This window comes from Plectropomus leopardus, chromosome 20 (assembly GCF_026936395.1).
Source record: "Plectropomus leopardus strain MGB_pleo_1.0 chromosome 20, ASM2693639v1, whole genome shotgun sequence".
NCBI lineage: Eukaryota > Metazoa > Chordata > Actinopteri > Perciformes > Serranidae > Plectropomus > Plectropomus leopardus.
In genome coordinates, this window is record NC_142195.1 from 207202 (window position 1) to 221782 (window position 14581).

The window sequence follows — 14581 nt, forward strand, 5'->3', positions numbered from 1 at the left end:
GTACAACAGCAATATCACACCGGAGGTCATGATGTTGTACTGTATATCATCACAGCTGTGATTATCTTGCGACTTAATCACGGCCGTGATACAGTACAACATCACTCCCTCTTGTGTGATATTGCTTAAATATATAACTAATAACCTATATAATCTAGGTTTCTTTCACACCTGTAGTTTGTTTGCTTTGTTCCAATTCAGGTCAAAGCACACACCAGCAATTTGGACTTTTGAATATTAGATCCCTATCATCTAAGGCTCTTTTAGTCACTGATTTAATATTGGATAACTATATTGATTTATTTTGCCTCACAGTGACCTGGCTGTGGGGGCCAGAGGAGGGAGAGTCGCTGCTATTTTTGATTCAAGCTTAGCAATTCACCCTAAAGCTAAGCTAAATTATAGTTCATTTGAAAACCTTTTTCTTAGTCTTTCTCACCCATCATGGAAAACTCTACAGCCCATTCTATTTGTTTTAGTTTACTGCAACTCAGCCCATACTCTGAATCTTTATCCAAATTCTCTGAGTTTATATCAGGTTTAGTGGTTAAATCAAACAAAGAAATTATTGTAGAGGATTTTAACATTCATGTGGATAATAATAATGATAGCCTTAGTGCTGCATTCTCCACACTTTTGGATTCAATTGGCTTCAGTCAGTGTGTTCATAGATCCACCCACCGCTACAACCACAACTTGAATCTTCTTCTTGCATACGGCACCAAAACTGAAGATTTAATAGTCTTCCCCGAGAATCCTGCTCTGTCAGACCATTATTTAATAACCTCTGATTTTTCATTACTTGATTACACACCTCTCAGCAAAAGTTACTATTCTAGATGTCTGTCTGATAGTGTAGTAGCTAAATTTAAGGAATTGATTACCTCTGCATTGACCTCATTACCATTTCTCACAGTGACTGAGAAAGCTACTTCTAATTTAAGTAATTTGCTAAATTGAATGTCTTGTTGATAGTGCTACTTGCTCATTGCAATCAGCTCTCGACTGTGTTGCACCTCTCAAGAAGAAAATAATGAAACAAAAAAAATTAGCTCCATGGTTTAACCCCGAGATCCACAAATTAAAACAAAGATTGCAAAAATTTGAAAGAAATTGGCATTAAACCAACGTGGAAGAGTCCCGTTTAGTCTGGCAGGACAATCTTAAAACGTATAGAAAGGCCCCCCGCCATGCCAAAGCAAACTATTACTCATCATTAATTGAGGAAAATAAAAATAATCCCAGGTTTCTTTTCAACACCATAGATAGGTAGACTCAGAGTCACAGCTCTATAGAGCCTTGTATTCCTTTGGCTTTTAGCAGTGATGAATTATGAGTTACATGAGAAACAAATGCATGTCATATTACAATAATGATAGGTTTAAAATTACTAAATGCACACACTATGATAATATTGTGGGTGTCTATAAGAGTCCTATCTGTATATTGATATTGGAGGCATGGCTCATAATAATGGCAGTAAAAGGTTGCATCAAGCACGATCATGGCATTGGCGCAACCAGGACCCACAACACAGGCGTAGCTTCAGACAGGATCACAGAAATGGCAAAACCAAGACCACATTCAGGGCGAACCGGAGGTACGATATCAGTGCAGCCACAGCACAAGCACGACCAAAGGCAGGGTCACAGAACCAGCATCAGGTATCACCACAATCAGGCGCAGCCAAGATTGCAGCCAAGATTGCAGCCAAGATCCGAGAAACTAGGAAACAAGGGAGCAGGAATACTCCGGAGAGGCAACAGAGTTAGCATAATGCAGTAACCAGACATGAGATTTGGAGGGAGCAAGAGAAAGAAAAAGGAGCTCAGTGTATCTTAGACAGTCACCCAGCAGATTAAACCTATGTCATCCTATCTAGGGGCTGGTCCAGGCAACCTAAGTCAGCCCTAATTATAAGCTTTTTCAAAGAGGAAGGTCTTAAGTCTACCCTTAAAAGTGGAAATGTTGTGTGCCTCCCTGACCGAAACTGGAAGATGGTTCCATAAAAGAGGAGCGTGGTAGCTGAAGGCTCTGGCTCCCATCCTACTTTTGGAGACTTTGGGAACCACAAGTAATCCTGCGTTTTGAGAGTGCAGTGATCTTGAGGGTTGGTAAGGAACTATGAGCTGTGACAGATAGGATGGAGCCTGACCATTTAGAACCTTGTAAGTAAGGAAAAGGATTTTAAATTCAACCCTGGATTTTACAGGGAGCCAGTGCAAAGAAGCTAAAACAGGAGAAATGTGGTTCCTTTTCTTGGTTCCCCTTAGAACACGTGCAGCAGACCTAAGAGATTTGTTGGGACAACCAAATAATAGGGAGTTACTGTAATCCAGCCTAGAAGTAACAAATGCGTGTACTAATTTTTCAGCATCTGTTTAGGACAGGATATGCCTAATTTTTGCAATGTTACATAAGTGAAAGAAAGCCCAAAGTCCTAGAAGTTTGTTTTATATAGGAGGCAAAAGATAGATCTTGATCGAATAAAACTCTGAGGTTCCTTACAGTTGTGCTGGAGATCCACGTAATGCCACCTAGAGAAATTACATCCTTAGAAAAGAAGTTTCTGAGGTGTTTGGGGCCAAGAAAAATAACTTCAGTTTTGTCTGAATTCAACATAATGAAATTATGGCTCATCCAGGCTTTTATGTCCTTAAGACGTCTTGAAGTCTAGACAACTGATTAGTTTCATCTGGTTTCATAGATAGATACAGTTGTGTATCATGAGCATAACAATGAAAATTTACAAAGTGATTTCTAATTATGTTGCCTAGCAGAAGCATATATAAAGTATAAAGGATTGGTCCAAGCACAGAAACTTGTGGCACTCCAAAGCAGACCTTAGTATGCACAGATTGATTGATTGATTGATCATTGATGTGAACAAACTGGGTGAACAATCTGATAAGTATGATTTAAACCAGCTTAGTGCTGTTCCTTAAAGACCCATTAAGTGTTCTAGTCTGTGCAATAAGATTCAATGGTCAGTGGTGTCAAATGGGGCACTGAGATCTAATTAGATTAAGACAGAGACCAGACCTTTATCAGAGGCAATCCATAAGTCATTAGTAATATTTACTAGTGCCGTCTCTACTACTACTTCGTACTATGATGAACTCTGAAACCTGACTGAAAGTCCTCGAATAAACTATTATCTTGGAGAAAGTCACAAAGTTGATGAGCAACCACTTTCTCAAGGATTTTAGAAATAAGGGGAGATTAGATATTGGTCTATAGTTAGCTAAAACCTCTGGATCGAGAGTGGGCTTTTTTAGAAGGGGTTTAATGACAACTACTTTAAAGGACTGTGGTACATAGCCCATTAATAAAGACACAATAATTATATCTAATAAATAATTGTCTATTAAGGGTAAAACTTCCTTAAGTAGCCTAGTTGGGATTGGGTCTAACAGGCATGTTGATGGCTTGGATCAAATTAGAGAGTCGGTGAAGGTCAGTCCTGGAAAACCTAATAAATTCCAGGCCATGTTGCCTTATCCAAGCTACCTGTATCCGAGGTCAGGTCAGTTAAGGGCAAGATGTGATGGATTTTATCTCGAATAGTTACAATTTTATCATTAAAGAAACTCATAAAGTCATCACAGCTGAGGGCCAAAGAAATACAAGGCTCTATAGAGCTGTGACTCTGAGTCAGCCTAGCTGCAGTGTTGAAAAGAAACCTGAGTTTGATTTTATTTTCCTCAATTTTCCTCAAATGATGAGTAATAGTTTGATCTTGCATTATGAAGGGCCTTTCTATACATTTCAAGACTGTCCTGCCAGACTAAACAGGACTCTTCCAGGTTGGTTGAACGCCAATTTCTTTCAAATTTTAATGATGTTTGTTTAAATTTGCGTATCTCGGGGTTAAACCATGGTGCTAATTTTCTTTGTGTCATTATTTTCTTCTTGAAAGGTGCAACGGAGTCGAGAGCTGATTGCAGTAAACCAGTAGCACTATCAATGAGACAATCAGGATAGGACTGCTTTCTTTCACTTGCATAACATTGCAAAAATTAAACATATCCTATCCCAAACAGATGCCATGCCGAAAAATTAGTACATGCATTTCTTACTTCCTTTGTTACTTTCCATTTGTAACTGCCAGTGGACTTTCTATGATACATTAAGCTCCTTTTTCATTCTCTTGCTCCCTCCATCTGCAAATGCTCATGTCTGTTTAATGCATTCCACTAACTCCGTTTCTTTCTGGAGCATTCCTGCTCCCTTGTTTCCTGGATTCTGCCTGCAATCTTGGCTGCACCTGATCACGGGGATAGCTGTGCTGGTGCTATACGCCCCGCTTACCCTGATCATGGTCTTAGTTTTGCCCTTGCTGTGGTCCTGTCTGAAGCTATGCCTGTGTTGTGGGTCCTGGTTGTGCCGATGCAGTGATCCTGCTTGATGCACCCTTCGACTGCTATTAGTATGAGTCACGCCTCCACTGTCAATATACGCATGGGACTTTTATCGACACCCAAAATATTTGCACATAACATAACATGATATCATAGAATACATTTAGTAATTTTACAACAATCATTATTGTAATAAGACATGCGTTTGTTACCATTAGTGCTGTGCATCTCTCCCTCTCTCTTCCCCTCTTTCTTTCTCTTTCCTTTTAGTCATTATTGTAATTCAACTGTTATTTACAACATCTATTGCATGTCTGTCCGTCCTGGAAGGGGGATCCCTCATCATCCTCTGCCGCTCTTCGTGAGGTTTCTTCCATTTTTTCCCCATTTCAGGGGTTCTTTTTGGGGCCTTTATCCTTGGGCGATGTGAGGGTCTAAGGGCAGAGGGATGTCCTATGCAATGTCCTAAGCAAATCTGAAAATTAAAATGCATTAACAAAATTCAATCTTCAAGAATCATATTCTTTGACATAATTGAAATGAAGAAGTAATGGACATTTGCTTTTTAATTTTCAAAAAAAGCCCTTAGAAATTGTTATCATTATTGAAATGATAAGTCAAATTTTAAAATTAAAATGCATGTACTTATTTTTCATAATAAACACGCATTGTTTGACTCAAAAATAATATTAAAATATGAGTTTATCATATAATATGCATTTTAATTTCATCTTTAAGTTGTATATTCTATGACACAATTAAAAAGAAAACAAAAAGGACATGGATTTTTTTTCATTTTCAAATCTGACAACTCAAACCAACTCGAAAATGAAATGGCAAAGTAGATGGTGCAGGAAGGTGATATCACACCTTAGGGTAACAGCAGCAAAAGTATGTCCAAGTCCATTGTGGAGTTGCTTAGCGAAAAAACAATTAAACTGATTTTCTATAATTTGCTTATAAATGAAAATCTGGAATTGAAATGTGTGCATGGAAAACTTAATTATTATATTTAAGCTGCTACCCAGTGGTTCCTCTCTGCCTCACTCCTGGCTTGTGAGACAACTTTTACTGTGAGAGTGGCCTGCACCTCTGGAGAGGAGATGCTGTGGCAGCCGGAATTCTGCCAGAGCAAACCCACTAACCCAGCGAGGGCTGTCACTGCAGCGCTGGGCCTAACCTGAGGAATTGCGCTAGCTGTATTCGAGCTATTCCTGCTGTTAACTGAGGGAATGTCTCAACAGCTGCTGTCTCCTCTCCTCCTAGCTGAGGAGTCTCACAGTGAGGCAACGGGAGCACAGGCTGCAGTACAGGAGATGCACTAGAGCAAAGCCTGGGTCACTGTGGCTTGTATGGAGCTGCTGACGGTGACTGTCCCCCAGTGTCCACACACGTGGAGCCTGTTGTGTTAAAGACTGTTTTCCCGTTGATGTGTTATCCCTGCCTAAACATCACCCAAACCCTCAAACTGACTGACTTTATTTATCAGAGGAGGGTGGTTGCTGGGGTATGAATTGTTTCCCCAGCTTTCATCAGACAAGGTTTTTATAGTGGGAAATGAGAACCAACTTGGCAGTCTCTTTGGCTGAGGAGAGTTTGGGCAGGGGCACAACAACAGTAAGGATGGTTGTGTTGCTGTCAGATGGGGGAAGGCCTGTGACAAAGTCCAAAGAGATGTGTGACTAAGGGCAATGAGGCACAGGGAGGTGTGCAGGAAGCCAGCGGAAGCCTGGTGCGATGGCTTGTGCTGGTTGCAGAAAGGGCAGGTGTTGACAAACTCCCATATGTCTTCTTCAAGTGAGCTTGCAGGCATAGACCCACTGAAGCACATCAGACCTCAGAGGTGGAGGGACAAACAGGCAGTCTGGGGGGCAAGCAGTGGGCCCAGGCTGACCCTTGGTAGCGGACTTCACCCTCTCCTCAATTTTCCAGGTCAAGGTAGCGACCATGCAGGGGGCAAGGAGGATGGAGTTGGACCCTTATTTGGTACACTTATTTGTCATTTTTCTAAAATGTGGTCTAAGAAGAAATGAAATAAAAGTTGATCGTAAACCCTACTACATCTTTTTGGCGTCGAAGGAGGGGTTGACGAGTCCGCAGCCTAGTTGAGGAGACTCACAGGTTTGATGTTTAAGAACCCAGGGCGGTAGTGGAGGGCAAAGTTGAAGCGGGTGAAGGACAGGGACCACTGGGACTGCCGTCAGTTCAGTCTCTTAGCTGTTTGGATTTATTTTAGGTTCTTGTGGTCAGTCTATACCAAAAAGGGCAAAAAGGGTTGTTTGGTCCCCTAAAGCCAGTGCCGCTACTCCTCCAGTGCCAGACCAGCTTCTGGCCTGTGGCCGCACTTTGGAACAAGACAGCCCCCTCTCCCACATCGGAGGCATCCACCTCCACGGTGAACTGACGATCAGGATCTGGTACTTGGAGGATGGGAGCAGAGGTGGACCGGGCCCTGAAAGGGGCAGCAATGGAGCTGTCAGTGCAGTCAGTGCAGGGCCTCAAAGTCTTATCCTTCTTCTCCACAAAGAAAAATATTGCCCCTACAGAAGAGGAGGAAGGGCGGATGATCCCGTCCAAAGAGTCCTTCATGTAGGTCTCCATGGCCTCTCTCTCTGGGGTGGACTAGGAGTGCAGGTGTCCGTTGGGGAGGGACGTTCCGGGCTGCAGGTCGATGGCAGCCCGGACGATGAAGACGATGAGGGGCCAAACAAGAAAGTAGCAACACAGTTCAGTGTGTCTGTAGCCTTGAGAGGAGATTGGAGACCAGGACTGGGGAGGCCTGACTGATGCGTTGGTAAGTGGAGTAAGGTTGGCTGAGGCATTTACTGAGAGAACGACAAGGCAGGTTTGTGAGAAGCAGGCAGGGTCGGCAATGGGTGATCAATCTAACGAAGAGTGCTGGAGAGTCTTGCATGTGAGAGCGAAGAACAATCTGGTAATGTGTGCTCAGGCAGGGGATGTTTAAATACTGGTTAGATTACAGATGAGTTACAGCCGAGTGTCCAGGTGAAAGAGATGAGCTCATGAGGTGGGAGTGGTACTGGCAGAGTGGAGCAGGGGTGAGTTGAAAACATGGAGTGGAGCAGACTGTGACACAGTCAGCAGCAGTCTCTAGATGACAGCACCATGGACCTATGTCTGAAGCTGGACACCCCAGACCCACCCTCTGCTCAGTGTTGGCATCAGAATCTGCAAATGACCAAGTGTGACCAAGTGTTCAAGGCTTGTCTCAAAGTGCACTAAATCCAGAATCAGAATCAGAATCAGAATGCTCTTTATTGTCATTATACAGTGTATAACGAGATGCTGATGCTGAGCAGGTATGAGTGTGCCTTATCATAACTTTGCATGCATTTGATATAGCCCCAATTTCAAAAAAAAAGTTGGGATGCTATGTAAAACATAAATAAAAACAGAAAGTAATGATCTGCAAATCTTTTTTTATATTATATTATATTATATTCATTTGCATAAAGTACAAGGCAAGATATTTAATGTTCAAACTAATGAACTTCTTTGTTTTTTGTACAGTATCAGTATGCTATATGCATCAGTATCAGTATGTATATACTGATTACGAATTTGATGCCCGCAACAAATTACTGGGAAAGTTGTGGAATGCTCATAAAACACCTGTTTGGAACATTCCACAGGTAAACAGATGACAGGATCATGATATGGTGTAAAATGGGCATTCTTGAAAGGCTCAGTCGTTCACAAGCAATGATGGCACAAGACTCACCACTCTGTGAAAAAGCACATTTGCAAGGAGTTTAGGAATTTCACCATTTATAATCCACATATCATCAACAAATTCAGAGCATTTTGAGAAATCCCTGCACATAGGGGGTAAGGCCTAAAAAGCAATATTGAACACCCATGACCTTTGATCCTCAGGCTGCCAAAAACTGCAAATGACTGACTGTCCATTTGATGCTGGCTCTGAGAATAAGTCAATCCCCATGGATATCCACTTTAAAATACCCAGTTTTACAGCAGAAACAAACATGTTTCAAGCCTGGTACAAAAACAGTTTTGGTCTCTATTTCAGCATTCATGACAACTATACAAGGGGCCAGTTTCGTTATAACTCACCTATTTACATTTTATTAACACCCAAAGTTATGCATATTTAAGGGTGTGGCTGCATTAGAGACAGACTGTGTGCAAGTCATTGTTACAGTCTATGAGACAGATCCACACCTTGCTCCTCCACAGCTCTAGCCTCTTGTCCAAATATGGTCACATCTGGCTCCAAAACATCAAGATGGCAACAGTAATTTGAGCTAATTTGAGCTAATTCTACTGAAAGATCAATTAATTCCCCCTATAATTAACCACTCAGCCTCTTGGCTGTAATTTTACTGTGTAATTTACCAGTAATTCCCAAGTTAATCTACTCCTATGACGTGTCAATATAGGTATTTTACTGTAAATTACTGTTACTCAATATTTTTTATATTTTATATTTCTTATATTTATTACTATGTAATAACCGCTTAATTATGGGCCTGGAAAATAAAGTGTTACCCAATATGCTAACATACAGCTGTGGAAGAAATGCTCAGACCTATCATTCAAATAAAAGTACAAAAGTATTAGAATTAAAGTATACTTGAGATAGCCTACCAGATGTAAAAGTATTTATTATGCAAAACTGCCCATTTTAGAAAGCCTACTATATATTAGAATTATTGATGCATTAATGTGTCCATCACTTTAATATAGCAGCTGGTAAAGGTGGAACTCATTTTAAATAAGGGCCTACTGCTGAGTAGAATAATCTATAATAATACATCTTAATTTATTAGTTGATTTATGTTTTGTATTTATAATCTGAATTTTTAAAGTTACTAAAGCTGGTGAACATTATGTAGCGCAGTAAAAAGTACAAGCTTTACCTCTGAAATGTAGAGGAGTAGAATTAGCCCACATATTTGCATAAAATGAAAATGCTCAAGTAAATGAACCTTAAAACTGTACTTAGATACTTGAGTAAGCCTCATTCCCACTGCACAAAAAAGTCTGTTAACACCCGCTAACATCTAGCTTTTCAATGCAATGGGAATGTGTACAATTGGCATTCACACCCGTGTGAAATGACTCCTCAGTAGACACAGTTTTTATCACCTACGATCAATATTGATGGGAATACAATAAATAAGAGATAAGAGAGAAGAGAGAGGAAACCACTGATAAGTTTTCACAGACCTCTGTTACTGCTGCCGTCTAGTGTTTACCTGCTCTTCTGCCTGTCTGTGACATCACATGGACACACCATCAAAAAACCCACACACACGTACACACAACAGCTGACAGAAAGTAAAACTAGTGCAGTGTTCACTGGCAGTGGGAATGGAGACTTAAAAGGGTTTACCTGTGTTTGAAAAACCCCTGTGCAAGCACTAATTTTGGTGGGAAAGCGGTATGAGTTACATTCAAACCCTGTTAATATAAATACAACTCTAGTTAATACATATTTAATAAAAGCAGTTTTTAAGTACCTCCAGTTTTGACACTCTTTGAGGAACACATTTCAACTTTCCAGTGATTAAGATGTGTATTTTGAATGTAAATAAGATGCCAGAGTGCATAAAAAAGCACCAAATGAGAGCTGGTTTATCAATTTTTTTTCCCAGTTGGGGATCCCCCCAGACCTCACTACTGACGTTAGGTCTAAGCCTTACATATCCTTAAACCCTAAAAAAACAATGCCCATTAGTTTTGAATAAAAAAAGCATCAATAGTAGGTCATAGCAATAAGTCCTAAAGATTAACTCATGTTACTCACCAACATTTCTCACTAGCCCCTCAACCCCCCGCCCCATTCAAAGCTGTCTTTGAACCAGGCTTGGCAACAAGGCAAAATCTTTACTAGACACCATTAGGGCCCTAAAAAAACAGTAAAAGAAAAAAAAAACAGTTCAGTACATGCAAATCTATTTCTCCTGCAAGACTAGAGAAACACTCCCTAGTTCAGGACAACTGCTCTAAATGATCCAGGTGTGAAAGCACCCTTATTTTGCCATTGAGGCCAATTAATGACCATGGTGAACTTATATTGGACAATACTTGGGTCCAAATGCTGACACGCGTAAATAATAGGAAGCCATTATCTTATGCTCTTACAGCTGTTACATGTCAAATAGCCTTCTATGAAAAGGTCTCAAGTAAGTAGTAGGTACTTATGTACTGCAATCCATGTCACAGGTGTTTCTCTGCAAAAAAATTCCAGTAAGCGCATTGTACTGAGTCAGAAATTGCAGAGAGATTAATAAAAACCTGGAAAACCACAGCTGAAAGTCATGCAATAATTGATATTCCCTGAGACATCAGCATGAGGATTGCCAGACACCACTAAATTAAAGTTAAACAATTTAGTTATTTAGGACAAAGTATAAGACGTTTTTGTCGAGGCATTATGAGAATCAAAACTATCATAAGTGAGCTCACCTGCTGCCTGTAAATCCTGGTACACATGTACAGTTAGCTCCCCACAGCCCATCATTGCAGATACCATCATTTTCACACTGGACATCTTCACCGCACTGTACAGGAGGATAGTCCCACCTGGTAAAAAAGATTTGAAACTCTGCTTTAGTTAATGGAGTGTGGGCACTGTCTGCTAAAGCTACAGATACCACTACCTATTCAAACCAATAAACAGATGGATGAGTGAGTACTCACTGGCAGAGAGGGCCAATATAGCCCTTGGGACACATACAGGTGTACATGTTGGGTCCATCTTGGCAGGTGCCTCCATGTTCACAGGCATGATGCTCACACTCATCAAGATCGTCATCACAGAGTGTGCCAGAATATCCAGGATGACAATGGCACTCAAAACCAGCTATATAATCCTGACAACTTCCATGAACACAGGACTGAGACACACAGTCATCAGTGTCTGTCTCACACAGTTCTCCTTCCCAACCAATGTCACAGACACAAATGAATTTATTAAAGAGGTCTTCACAAGTGGCTCCATTTAGACAAGGATCTGAATTACAAACAGGGGCGCTGGTACAACCCAGGTGAATTTTTGGTTTTCCAACTAAGTGGAACTGAGATGGCTGTGGGGCTTTATAGTCATCTACAAAAGGAAGATAGACTTGGCCGACTCTCATTGCACCCAAGCAGCCAGTGAAGCTCTCTGCGATAGCCAACACAGCCCCCTTTTCATTTAGAAAGTGAAGGCTTGTTGTTAGCTCTGGCAAGCTGCTGGCATCTGTGATTCCATCCACAGTGATAACCCATGGAGAGGCTTTGCGCTCCTTCTCAGCCATTGAGATGTTTACACGATGCCAGTTCCCATCAGCCACCCGACGAATTCCTGTAAAGGTCAGTGCCTCAACACTGTTGCCAATGTGGATCTCCACCTGCACTGAGGAGTCCAGTAGACCCACCATCAGCAGGTCAGAGCCTCTTGAGGCCCTCAGGATCACAGCATTCTCTGAACGAGTGCGCAGCTCCATGTATATGCTAGAGACAGGTTCAGCCAGGGAGCCTCCAGCACTGTAGTGCACAGGGTTGTTCTCAAAGGTGGCATTGTACACACCTAATGGTAAACATAGAGAAATATTTGTGTTATTATTTTGTTGTTTTGATTTAATTTATTGTAAGAAACACACCAACAATTTGTATTTGCATTTTTTGTTGCAGTATGCATCAATTACCTAAAATCAGGGTATATGTGTATTACCCCCTGAGTAATAAACATATACCAACTCAGAATATGACATTAACAAGAATTTTTGACAAAATTAACTCTTTTTTTCTGACAAAAATAGCTATGAGAAAATTGAGATTTTCATCTTGTCTTTGTTACTGTATTTGTGTGTTTGGGCACACAGATACAGGCACTTTCTCCAAAGTTTATTAGAGCCTCTTAAAATTCAGTTATAATGGTTATTTAATAGCATCAACTTTTCAGTTAAGGTAGTTTCTACCTGTAACATTTAGGCTAAAAAATAGTGAACATAGGTAGAAGCATTGAATGCAAAAACATCCTATAAGTACTAAGTGTTTAAGACAATATACTCAAACCATCAAAACAAGACCCTGAAATAGGTATTTGCACTATAGATAACACAGATAAGATAACACTCCCGCATAACCAATGTTATTACAATGGACACAAGGTTGACAGTGTTATTTTTTTTCTCAGAGGGAGAGTACTTGTGAGAAAAACTGATTATCTACTAAAATACCACCAAATAATCAAAAACATACATAAGATTAAGTAAGCATTTTAAAATGATGGGAAAACATTTAACCCAAAGTGTATATATATATATATATATATGCCTAAAATGTCAATCTCCTCTCATATTATTTCTACTGATAATTATTATTATATGCATGATGCTTCTATAGTAACAAAATATTTACAAAAAATTCAACAAAGTACTCTAAAGTAATTACATGCATAAAAGGGCACATTATAGTGTTTCCCACAGAATATGACAGATTTCTGACAAACCACTTATGGAATCATTGAGAACTTCTCACATTCATATCCATCAGGAAGGTCCACACAATGGCCACCATTGACACAAGGATCACTAACACACCATACACGTGTTTGACAGGTCTTTCCAGTGTATTCCTCTGGGCAAGAACATGTAAAATCGTTGAATGTGATGGTGCATTCTCCTCCATTTTGACACGGCATCATCTGAAGAGGGAAGCATTGAGATATTTATGACCCAGACACAAGGAACTCAGACAGTACATGTTCTTCACAGCAGTTTTTAAACCGTAAAGCTTGTTACTGATAGCTATGGTATGTTATGATGGGCATCCAAAAGTGTTAATGCACTTTTGGATGCCCATGCCAATGCCCATGGGGATTTTCTTAACAAATTATTCCCATATCATTTTCCTGGTGTGGGACTAATTATGTTTAGCGTACACCTTCAGATAGAGCAGTGCTTCCTTTAAAACTGCTTTTGCATTTCTAATTAACATCTGCTGCTTTACCTGGCTCATTTACAAGCTTACAACTAACATCCAGTCCTACAGTTGTACAGCACACCAATTTAGCAGCCATTTTGCCACGAGCTGGTTCAGATATCTGTAATTTCTTTGATCATGTAATAGTAATCCTAGCTGTAAAAACTTTTCTTTTCTATGACTCGGAAGGATAACTGCAAGGCTCTTATAATTTCAGTCCAATTAAAGGACTGTAGTGCACTGTCTAGTGTGAGGACAGGAGGCCAATTCTATATTTCATTTAAAAAAAAGGAAGTCCCTTCCGAGCATTATTTATATTTTTTTGGGACCCCACCATGACTTAGATAAAATTCTTAATGACTGAACAGTCTTTCCAGAGAATGCTTTTTTTTAAATTTTTTTTAACAACCTACAGCAAGTCCTATCATCAGATTATGTAATATAACAGAAAGCTGTAAAATATATTGTTATATCCATGTGTGTTTTTCTACCAGTAACTGCATCTAGACTGGAGACAGGCAGTCATTCTTAGTGATATAAGTATTTCCAATGGTAGAGGTAAATAATCAAATTTGCTGACATTACTGTAACAAAGCCATATTTTGGGTACTTGTACTTTTTGAATACTTATAAAGTCTGCAATTTTACTTGCACCTGAAGCCTAATCCCAGCTATCGTGACAGTTGTGTAAGCGTAGGGACCGTGCTGCCTCATCTGACCTATGTGCATTTGTTGATATCACGGTAACAGGCTGCTTCACCCCACCATGACGTCATCCCATTATATGCATTTGTTGAACTCACTGTAACGGCATAACAGTGCATAAACAGCTGACACACAAGGATACCTAAAACATCATAGGTTGATGCAGAAGGTCCTGACAGAGCAGCACAGTGTGACAAGCTTGGCATGAGAACGTGTTGCCTCTGCTGACACATGTTGTAAATGTTTACATTCACCAGCTGAGTTGAAAGGGGTGTGAGTGCAGAATGGTTGTCACACCTGAAATGGAATACTGGGTCTAGTATTTAGTAAAGATTACAAATGTAAAACAATGCAATGAAGTTAAGTTTGTGTCCTTATGGTTTATCGAGAGCATTATTGTATCTTGGTATAATGACTCATTTAATGTTTCACTCACTGAGCATGCCAGTGACATAATCCAAACACATCTATGATGTTGTATGATACAGGAGCAGACTATGTTTGGATGCTAGATTGTTCACATCTATGACTTTCTGCAGTTTTTTTGATAACAGTTTCTG

The 14581-nt window shown here is 40.2% G+C and overlaps 1 protein-coding gene across 3 annotated transcripts in view; it reads right to left on the minus strand.

Moving 5' to 3' along the window:
* Window positions 1-14581, minus strand: part of crb2a (crumbs cell polarity complex component 2a) — a 94103-nt gene that overhangs the window by 10442 nt on the left and 69080 nt on the right. Inside the window, exons 9-12 of one of the 3 annotated variants that reach the window (XM_088070645.1) lie at window positions 12873-13038; window positions 11049-11919; window positions 10815-10931; window positions 4544-4836 (exon numbers count right to left, since the gene is read on the minus strand). In XM_088070645.1, coding sequence (XP_087926771.1) covers window positions 4827-4836; window positions 10815-10931; window positions 11049-11919; window positions 12873-13038 — 1164 coding nt within the window. In that variant the 3' untranslated portion in view covers window positions 4544-4826. The other 2 variants (XM_088070644.1, XM_042509794.2) reach the window with 2 other exon arrangements.